This window comes from Poecilia formosa, unplaced genomic scaffold, assembly GCF_000485575.1.
Source record: "Poecilia formosa unplaced genomic scaffold, Poecilia_formosa-5.1.2 Scaffold182, whole genome shotgun sequence".
Classification (NCBI taxonomy): Eukaryota; Metazoa; Chordata; class Actinopteri; order Cyprinodontiformes; family Poeciliidae; genus Poecilia; species Poecilia formosa.
Genome location: NW_006800121.1, coordinates 529,763 through 540,775, shown reverse-complemented (window position 1 = coordinate 540,775; position 11,013 = coordinate 529,763). Strand labels below are relative to the sequence as shown.

Here is an 11,013-nt window from a genome sequence, read left to right as displayed (position 1 = left end):
CTGTCAGGGTTGTGTGTGTGTGTGTGTGTGTGTTAATTACTTTGTGTGTGGTGTCCGTATATGAACTTGTGCATCTCTGGGGCACAAACCTTCCATTTATACAAGCCAGAGGTGAAGCTAAAACAACAGTTTGGGGGGATGGATTGTTATCAAATATGAGATTTTTTTTTTCTTTTTTTTACCAAACACACAAAAATGAACTGCAACTAAATTGTGATTTCCTTTTCTATCCTTTTTTTTTTTTTTTACAGCAAATGAACTTTGATGCAGAAGGTTTTTTTTCCCTTTTTTACACTTATTACAGTTTGTTGATTAAAGATACTCCTGATCATTCATTCATTCATTAGTAAGAATTTATTGATGCAATATTCTACCATCATAGTACATTTAGTACACAGTACAGTCATTCACAGTGGCGTAAATGTCACACGTATTTAGGCTTCAGTGTTGAACGTGTATGTGCTGCTCCCGTAACACGGAGTAGTGACATTTCCTTGTGGTTACATTCAAGCTAGGTCACAAACTTCATTATAGTGTAAAAGAATCATTAAAAAATTCTAATAAATATTGTGTGAATAATACAATGCTTTGGGCAACGCAATATCAAGACAAATAAACCTGTAGGCTTCACATTTTGCATTTAAAAAAAGTTATAATATTGAACCTATAACAAGAAGTTGGTGTGAATATCTTGCACAACAAATATCTCAAATGTTTAGAAGAGATCCGTAAAATTAAGGTTAGATCAATCCTGCACCCTTGATTTGTTGGGAATGTGCAAAAACTTCAAAGATATTTCTTGGCTCCCTTTACGTGCTTATTGCTTGAGTGTAAACAGAAAAGGAGTTTATATTTGAAACTCGTTTGTCCGTGTGATGCAACAGACTCTGGGTTCAAGTCGAAGCCTGACTAACAAGAATCAGAGTGAGTAGATGGACGCGCTCCTGCTAATCCACCTGTAGCAAACATTTTTCACTCAGCACTTTTGCGTTTCCGCAATTACAATTACAGACTTTACAATTATGTTATAATTATACAATTATAGACTTTATTGTCATTTAACTGTACATTTACAATGTACATCGTGAGCAAGGCTCCAATATTATCAGCTTCTCCTAAATACATTTTTCCAAATAAATTCCAAGGTGCTAATTTTTTATTTATTTAATAATGTTTTGTGAATCTTTGCTGGAGTAAAATTTGACATCTCTGTTGAGTTTTTGGTTGTCAAGATTTTTTCAAGAAGACGTCGATATAATATTGCTGTAATGGAAGACTGCTTACGCAGCACTTCCGTTTCCTCTCCTATAGTTTTAAACCCGTAACGCGGTGCGGCAAAACAGCACGTTCTCACCTAACGCGTCCGACGCTTCAGGTGTAATGCGTGTAACATTTTGAATGCAGACGCTTAACATTTTACTCTATGCCTAGTTTTTTATGCACCCGGTGCGTCTGGTTTACTTTCAGAGTCTACGTTGGGGCGTGACGAGGGGACGTCGGACACATCGGACATGTCGGACACGTCAAAATCGCTCAAGTCGTTGTTTTCTGTTGTTGGACATGTTGGATGCTCAAATGCTCCAAACGCTTCAAATCGCGCTGCGACGGGCCATGACGCGCCTCTGCATAGACTTTGAACACTGGCTGCCTTTAAATCTCAACTTAAAACCCACCTGTTTAGAGTTGCTTATGGCTAAATTAGGGTTAGAGTGTGGCTTTTGATGTCTTTGATGTTTTTAATGTTTTTATCTTTAGTTTTTATCTATTTATTAATTTCTTTTTATTTCTCTTTCTCACTGTTTACGTTTTAATGATGTAAAGCCCCCCGGAAAACGTCCCAGTTAAACGACTTTTAACTGAAGTCCTCAAAGGGGTGCAGGTTTTAATGTTTTTATCTTTTTTAATCTTTTTCAAAATGTCTTTCTCTTTCTGTTTTTTCAATGTCACATGCTGTTTTTATTTAATTATGTAAAGCACTTTGAAATGCCTTGCTGCTGAAATGTGCTATACAAATAAAATTTGATTGATTGATTGACTGATTGATTGACTGATGAACGTAAACCAGACGCATGAAACGCCTTTGGTGTGAATCAAGATTACTCAGAGTGCATTAAAAATCCTTCAGAAAGCAAAGAAAATTTGCTTTGGCCAAAATTTGTTTGACCAAATTGGCCAAACATTCATTGTTGGTGAATTGGCCAAAATCAGCAACAGAGTTAGCAATACTCTGCCACTCTAACACTGAAACCACAAGTGACTGGTCTGTTTCAGAGAATCGCTTCTTGAAGCGCAACCTGACACATAGTACCTGTCACAATTACTGGCTTTAATGCTTTAGCATTAGCTTCTGCCAGACACTATGCTGGTTTAGCGTTTTAGCCTGAGTGCAGCTAATGTTTATGAGTAGCAGTTCAGGGTTAGCGCAGCTAACTTTTAAGCTAGCAGTGCCCACCGCTGATCAGAGGTAAAGGCTGAGACATTTTTCCAGTGTCCAACTATCTACTAGGTTATCATCTGTAGGACCAGCCTGAGAAGTTTTATCAAGTTAACAAAACATATCGACGTGAAAACGGTTTTGAGATTATGATCAGGAGAAATGACACAGACTTTGTGCCTGGCTTAAATCCTGAAACGTCAGGTATAGGCTACATCTTGAGTTGCTTTTCTGACTGTTTCCAGCTACATTCAGGAGTCCCAGTTCATGTGAAGGTCGGAACCGTCCAGGAAGTTTGCCGAAAACACACTCTGGGGCCTTTGGGGGACCAATGTGTCCCATTCGCTCTCTCCTCCCACGGGAAAGCCCAGCCAGTCCTTAACGTCGGCGCTCCACTCCGTGTCCGAGGAATCCACAGGGACCGTGTCCAGGACGCTGGTGGTGCACATCATTTGGTCATCAAGCAAAGTGAGGAGGGCGTCCGGTTCCTCCCCTTGGAGAGGCTTCAGAGGGACACCTTCCAGAAAGTCCTCCAGGCGTCCGCCGCCGCACAGATCGAAGTGCTTCTTATGATCCAAGCTTTTGGCTGGAGTCCAGGGCCCGGGCTGCAGAGGAGAGTCGTGTTGTAGTGCAGCACTGCTGGGGGTGTTGGGCGGAGACAACAGGAGGTGGAGCGGGGACAGGCAAGGCGAAGAAAACGAGAAGTCTCTGGTGTCTTTCAGTGCGTCGGGTGTTTCTGAAGGCACAAAGGAAAACCTTGTTACAAATTATTCACACATATTTTAACCTTTTTTTATGATTTACAGCATTACAACAATCTGCATCAATGTGTTTGATGGGGTTTCGTGAGATGTGAACAGCACAGCCGTACGCGGTTTTCAAAGAAAAAGTGAAGTTTGGCGATCAGATTGTCAGACAATATTAGATAAACTAAGGATTTCCTGCCAACATGACTTCTTATGGCATTCCTTTTTCCACCAAGGCCAGATTCGCAGAGACTAATCCTCGTGTTGCAGACTCATTCTCCAACCTGAGCTCTGCAGCTCCTCCAGAGTCACGGTGGCCTTTGTAACTTCTTTGGCTGAACTCTCCGCTTCGGTGAAACGTTGTGTTTTCATAGATTTGTGCCTTTTAATGTACGTCTTTCCACTTCCAGATGAGGGATTAACAGTCTTGCAAGAGATGCAAAACTCATGCAAGTGATTCTAGAATGCAGCGACTTGAAGCTGCGATTGTAATACAGAGGAGTTTTTTCCCCCACTTTGTGAAATTATTAAATTAGTCATTAAATTTTAAATGGTAATTACTGAGTTTTATTATAGAGCTAGCAGAAAAAAATCATTATTTATTCTAGGCGGCCCACGCACTGTACCTCCAGCCTGCAGGATCATGTCGATGAAATCCTTGTCTCTCAGCTGACGACAAGAGAGAGAAAACAGCAGATTTTACCATCGTATGACTAAAAACAGCTATTTATATGAAATTGAAATCATACAATTGACTGTGAAATCTAAGCATAACTTAGAAAATTACACAGAGTTTATAACTGTGTCATACTTTATCGTGAGACGGCGAAGCTGCCGTTTCGACCGAATCTGACGACAGAGGACTCAACGTGACGTCCAGACCTGGAAACGTCTCCTGCAGGTCACAATACATTAGGGAAATAAAAAATATATATACATATGTAGACAAAATCTGAAGTGACAATCTAGATGAATGTTCAGGTTGCTTACAGTTTGACAGAAAAGTGATGGGGAGTTTTTCCACGTTTGAGGAGACTGCAGCCTGGGTGGCGCTGACGGACGATGAGCTGCTGCTTCCTGCAGGCGTTCCTGACGTTCCTGACGTTCCTCGTTTAATGACGGTGTGGCATTAAAGAACTTTAAAGAAAGGGAGTTTAATTAAGAAGATAAAACAGAAGAAGTTTTTTTTTTCTTAATTTGGCTGCCTTTAAATGCTTTTAGGAAAATGTTTGGCATATAATTAAACTAGAAGAAGTCAACTCACATTTTAAATTGCAGCATTCAGAAAAATGGTGATTTGAAAAGAAATTGCAGCAAAACAATAATTAGGACGATTAATAAATCAGTTGGAGAGGTGTTTAATACATTAATATTTAATTCAAACATACTTTATTTCTCTGAAAGAGAAATTAAATTATGTCATTCAAGCGTCTTGAAAGAGTCATTGTCAGTGAGTGATGCTGTGGGCAGGAAAGATCTTCCATAGCAGCAAATTTTAAGCACTAATCAGCTGGTCCCGGTTTTATGGAAACACAAACCTGTTGGTTTGGTTAAAATCAAAATAATTATCCCCGCTCTCAGTAGATCAGAACTTCCCCCAGTGTTTTATAAGCCTGGTGGCCCACCAGGCTTTCCTTGCTCCCCAACCAGGCTAAGAATTGTTCACTTAATCACTATAGGGCTTTTTTTATTTTATTTATTTATTTTTTTTATAAAGTCTCTCTTTGGTGAAGCACAATGGCTCATAGTAAGGTCGGTATGTGAACACAAGACGACTGAAGTCGGGTCACGTTTTTATTCACCATTTCCTGTTTTTACCGGTTCACAAGGCAACAACTTCAGCTAATAAAAGTGACAAATCGTGGATAAAGGGAAACTACTTTAAATTAGGAAGGAGCAACTGAAGTGCAAATAATTGATATTTATTTTAACTGTATTTTTTTAATGTATGCCTTTTTAAAGATTTTTAGTCGGTGTTTATAAATTGTTAATGTTTTCCAATAACACATAATTACCTTGTCTTATTTTCACATTTTCTGCCAACTTTTAACATTTTTTAACTCGCTGGTAGCCGCCTCCAGCACCGGGTTTATACAGGTTTTCCAATTGAAACCCTGATGAATAAAATGTTTAAAATTAATTGTTTTTTTTGTTTTTTTTCCCCAAAAATGTTCAGTGTGTGACATTTCACTCATGCAATAAATAAGTTCACTTATGTCTTTTTTGCATATCTTTACCAGATGTTCTAATACTGTTTGTGGGCTTTAAAAGTCCTAATCTACACATTAAAATCTAATTCTGTTACTTTATGACAGTCAAAAACGAACGAAGGAGAAAAGCGGTAAACGTGTTGCGCGTAAAGCGCCACGTCGCATTAAATCCGGATGTTTTTGAGCCGGTCGGGGATGCTCGTAAAGCCTCTGTGAACCGAGATGTGATGAAGTCTTTGTTCCTCGTCTCTCAACACCATTAATCATAGTAATGGAGGATGCTGCTAGGGTAATTAGCAGGGTAAAAATAATCAGCATCAGGCCAGTGTCAGACACGTCTCAAGCACTGCTGCTATTGTTTCAAACGGCGTAGGCCATTAATTTCACAGCAATCAGACTGACGACGGCAGTTTCCTTACGCTCTTATTTCGCCGCGGCGCATTAACAAGCTGTTCGAATTTCTATTATTGCGCCGGCAACAAGGGAATGGATTCGGGAACGCTGCGGTTCGGTTCCAGATGGATCTTCGAGGGAATCGTTAAGATGCCGTACTCGCTGGTCGAATCTGGATGTTTTAATGGTGACGTTAAAAAAAACAACAAAAAAAACATCCATTGAGAATTTCTGATAAGACCACAAAGAGTCTTAAAATGTTAAAAGCTGTGTGGGATAATTCCCAAAGGACGGCCGGTTCGACCAAATATGAACTCTGGGTGCTGAATACAATTGAAAACCACTTTTCTTCCATTACAATTAGATGCTGCCTTTGTGTTTGAATTTGCACATAAAATCTGAGTTTATAACCAAGACGTCTGAGATGTTGCATCAACTGTCTTCACTGAAATTTGGCTGTAGATACATCATCAGCATCTGGTAAACAAACAATTGCAGAGGTCGTTCAGCGCACCTGAGATGAATCGTGATTTGACGCCTTTCCTCGGTCTCCTGTAATGTGATTGGTCAAAGGAATCAGGATGTGCTTCCTCTTGCTGTCACCGACCACGGCTGGGCGGGAGTCATTGTTCAGAAGATCCTGCGGGACGAAGGGAAAGTCTGAGTGCTGGTTGGGGAAACCAATAAACCTTTTCATGTTCTGTACAGAATACAGAACCTTGTAATTAAGCAAAACTATATAAAGGAAAAAACAGAGTCCCAGCTGGTGAGCAGCGATGTTTTTCTAAAATCTGTGCTGATTGTCCGTAACGTGAAGTACGCGAGGTTCTTCTTCTCTACTCCTACCTGCTGCTGCATCCTGCTCTGCATCTGGACGGGTTGCAGCTTGTTGTTCTGTTGCTGGTGCTTCTTGGCGACGCTCTCTTGTTCCCTCAGCAGAACCTGTCGCTCCGGCCCCGTTTTCTCCAGCTGGGGGCGACGCTGCTCAGACTGCTGCGGCTGCGTCTGCAGGTGCCGTTTCTGAGATCTCCTTTGCTTCTGCGGACGGGGTTTTTGGTGGGCTTCCGGCGCCCCGTTGACACTTTGAGCGGCGTGCTGCAGCTTCTTAGTGCTACGCTGCATCAGCAGCAGCCTACCGATGGCCTGTTGCTGAGCTAGCTGTCGAGCAGAGTCCTGGAGGCAGACCTGGTTCTGCTGGAGCTGAAGATGCGTCTGACTGTGAGTCTGTTGAGTTGGGCTAGGCGATTGCAGCGACATCTTGGATGCCATCGCTTCCTCCACGGTTTCCCTCTTGATGGTTATAACCTCCTTTTCACGGAGAACGACCAGAGAAGGACTTGTTGACCCGTCGGGAGGTTCCTCCTTCACTCTTTTGAGAACGCACGCCTCCGGAGCGTCTCGGTTACCGTTTCCCAGCTGCATTCTCAGCTCCTCCACCAACCTGTTTTTCTGCAACAGCATCCTGGTGAGCTCCGCAATCTGCTTATCTTTCTCCTGCAGCATTCTGTCTTTGTCAACGGTCACAGGAGGAGTTGCCGCGGTAATGGCGGGGGCCGCGGAGCAGAACGAGCTGCGTTCCTGCAGAGAGGTAGACTTTAAGGAGAAGCGACAAGGCGCCGGGCCGGAGTGTCGGCGCTCCTGTTTGACGGCAGCAGACACTGGAGCCGTGGTGAGCGGCTGAAGGCTGGAGGCAGGAGAGCTCATCTGCAGAGAGAATGAAATGATACTCCCATAAATGATATTCCTGCACGACACGTAAGGCATACGAGCGTCAATGAGCCTTGGCCGACCACGACCCTTTCTCCAGTTTGTCACCGTTCCCTCCTTGGATCACTTTGACTGATATCAGTGCTGTCTAGCCATTTTAATTTTGCACGTTTAAAACACTGCCTAATGCATCCCACCCACTAAGAGTTGCCATAATGATTAATCACTTTCGTCTGTCTTAATGCAATGCCAACTCTGAGTAGGAACCCAATTAAATTGTTGGAGAAACATTCAAAACGTGGAAAGAGCTGCAACAAAGATTCACTTCCTTACAAACACTTCCTACAGTTTCCTTTTTTCTTATCACACTTTATCAATACATTTTAGATCAGGGAAAAAAATGCAAAAGTGTGTATTTAGGGAGAAAATAACATTCGAACCAACATACACAGTGTGGAAAATGAATTGCCGCGCTCCTTAAATCATGACGTAGCTGTGACTAACCGAGGTCAGTTTGCTGTTTCACTCACCACAACCAGTCCTGATCACTCTGTGAGCATATCTCAAAAAAATCAAATCATCATCAGATGAGAAAAACTAAATCCCTGACAAGCATTAACCTGGAAAGGGATACAAATGTATAAATAATGCTTTGGGTCTCTGGTTCACCACAGTAACAGAGATTATCTACAAACGGAGAACGCATGGAGCAGCGGTGAACCTGCCCAGGAGTGACCGACCTTCAATAGCTGCTCCAATGATCATCAACAAAATGTGCCAGAAGAGTATTTAAAGCACTACAGACTTCGTTTGCTTCAGTTCAGGTCAAAATTCATGATTCAGCTATAAGAGCTTGGTAAAATGGAGAGAGATCCAGGGTGAAAACTCCTACTGACCAAAGAGAAAATAAAGTTCCAGCAGATAAATTTGGGGAAATGTTTTGTGGACTGTCAAGGCATTTCAGGACAGAACAAGTAGCAAAACATGGTGGTGGTGGTGGGAGTTAAATAGCAGCTTTGATGGACAGGAACACCCTGTAGTTCTGGACAGAACCATGAATATCCATCAGCTGAAGTTTTGACCGTTATACCAACACAGTGATCCAAAATCCACCAACAAGTTCACATCAGAGAGGCTTAAAAATGCCAGACTTTAGGAAGTTTCACCTTAAACGTGTCGTTCATCCATCAAAGGTTTCCAGCATGGCTGAACTGAAACCATTTTGCAAAGAATAGGGGAGTAAAATTCTTCCACATCCATTGCTGTTTATTGGAAACGCTTGATGGCAGCCATCGCCACCACTAAGCAGTTATTAAGTTAAGGGGAGAATTACTTTTTTCTTTCTTTATTTTTACTTATTTTTGGTTTGAACAGTGTCTTCTGACATGCCCGTAGCATTAAAAATACACATGCAGTCTAAATCATGACTAAATCTGGTTTTGAAATATTTCTCGCAACACTTGAACTTAAAGTGTAAGTGACTCATGAAACATGAACACAAAATAAAGTAATCTAGATCAGCACACACACTTTTATGACACAGCTCATCTTGAAGTGACATAATTTGAACAATGAATGCCTCGTGTCTGACCAGTTCTCCCACTGGGTCAGTGTTGAAGCTGATTTCTTCCGGATTCGCGCCGGTCGGCAGGCTGGGTCCGTCGAAGGGCTTGACGGCTCCGTCACACCTGACGAGCCGCTGAGGAGACGGTTCACTCGCACTGAAACTGCCGCCTGAATCGCCAATACAGAGATATTCAAGCTAATTTAGTCTTATTTATGCTCAACAGCGGTGTAAACTGTGAAGAATAACCTGCTTTCACCTGTTTTGGAAGACGGTTGTGTTCTTCCCAGCTCTGGCTCGCTGGTTCCCCCTGCTGTCGGAGAGGCGGTACTGCCTCCGCCTCGGCCGAGGGCCTGGTGCGTCCTCAGCCTCTCAATGAGATCCTTCCTGGGGCCAGAGACGGGCAATCTGCGCAGCTTCAATTCACACTTCAGTTCTGCGACCTGGCGGCGGACGGAGTAAAGGACAAATCGAGAATGAGGGAGGAAAAGTGAGGAATAAAGAAAGTGACTGCTGAAAAAGAATTAAAGGAGAAAGAGAGCGAGGCAGAATAATCTGTCACTGTCGCTGCGGCTGTATTTGATGGGAAAAACAACTTGTTCCAAGCTTCAATTTCTGTTTACTTTCATGAAGTTTCACCTCGAAATAAGGATCTGTTTTTTCCTCCATTCAGTCTCAATAAGCCTGGATTGCTTAAAGACAATTATACTGCTGCTTTCTTTCATTCCTGCAGTTCCCCTGATTCACTTGTGTTTCTTTTTAGTCTTACCTGAGCTTTCCATAAAACATCTCTCTTGTTCACGTCTGCTTTTACATTAAAGTTGTTTTCAATAAATGTGTGTCCAAGCACCAGTCAGATGTCTCCACACATTTACAGAAGCAGAATCGATTAAATCGATTGGAGGAAACCAATGCGACACAAACTGTCAGACATGGTGGTGGCAGCATCAGGTTGTGGGGCTGTGTTCCTGCTTTCAAACCAATGAAAACTGTACTTTAAACTGTAAATAAAACGTTATTTACTGTTTGCTGTAGTCGTCTAGATGATGTTTACCGTCACATTTTACTCTAAATGGAAATGAAAAAAAGAAACTATCATTAAAGTTGTTTCACAATCGTTACCAATCGTTTTAAACTAAAGAAAAAGTTTAAAATACAACAATTGGGAATGATTTATTTTTATTTATTCACTCACTCATTTATAAACTTACTTTAAAGAAAAATCAAAACCTTTTTTTTTAGATATATCAAGTGAGGCCTCAAAGCAAAAGCCGTTAACGCTCCACTTGTGAAGGTAAAACTGTTAGGTTTCTATTTGGGACTCATACGTTTGATGACTAAACCACTAGACATGATGCAGCTACAAAAGGAAAAAAAAAACAGGGAATGAACTAACCTTCATTTCGTCCAGATTCGGACAGAGCGATGAGACTTTTGTCCCGGAACTTGGACCGATGTGGATGCGGGGAGAGGAGTCAGGTGGGGAGGAAGTGGAGGTCAAGTCAGACGGAGAAGAGGAAGGAGGCGGGTCCCGATCCCTGTTGGCGAGACAGAAAGCCAAACGTGGTTACACCTCCGCAGAAGGCTGATTCACGGATACGTACGAACTCTACGCTTACGTGGGCGTCGCGGGCGGCGGGGCGTGGTAGTTGTGCTGCTGCTGACTGAGGATCTGCAGCTGGAGGAAGAGCTGCTGCTGCTGGAGCATCTTGGCGTGGCAGGAGTCCAGATCGGGAAGAGGCCCGGCATCTCCCTTCTTGTCAGGAGGAATGTACTGATGGTACTTCAGCTTCTTTACCTAGAGGGGAACCCGTTCATTCAGCGTCACGAGATTCCCCCTCCAAAACCAAAGCGACAACACCTACCTTTGGTGCGTTGTCCTTGGCTTTCTTGTGCTTCTGGGTGGAGGGGCGCTGGCTCTGAAAAACACAAGACAGGTAAGTTTTACCCAGAGACTCA

The 11,013-nt window shown here is 42.5% G+C and overlaps 1 protein-coding gene across 1 annotated transcript in view; it reads right to left on the bottom strand.

Moving 5' to 3' along the window:
* Positions 1-2,561: 2,561 nt before the first annotated feature.
* Positions 2,562-11,013, bottom strand: part of LOC103147397 (MKL/myocardin-like protein 1) — a 25,109-nt gene continuing 16,657 nt past the window's right edge. The window contains exons 9-19 of the mRNA XM_007565712.2: positions 10,920-10,973; positions 10,674-10,852; positions 10,451-10,592; positions 9,314-9,497; positions 9,082-9,224; positions 6,630-7,487; positions 6,298-6,423; positions 4,171-4,317; positions 3,992-4,075; positions 3,807-3,849; positions 2,562-3,170 (exon numbers count right to left, since the gene is read on the bottom strand). Of these exons, the coding sequence (XP_007565774.1) occupies positions 2,686-3,170; positions 3,807-3,849; positions 3,992-4,075; positions 4,171-4,317; positions 6,298-6,423; positions 6,630-7,487; positions 9,082-9,224; positions 9,314-9,497; positions 10,451-10,592; positions 10,674-10,852; positions 10,920-10,973 (2,445 nt within the window). The 3' untranslated portion in view covers positions 2,562-2,685. The remainder of the gene's footprint in view (positions 3,171-3,806; positions 3,850-3,991; positions 4,076-4,170; positions 4,318-6,297; positions 6,424-6,629; positions 7,488-9,081; positions 9,225-9,313; positions 9,498-10,450; positions 10,593-10,673; positions 10,853-10,919; positions 10,974-11,013) is intronic.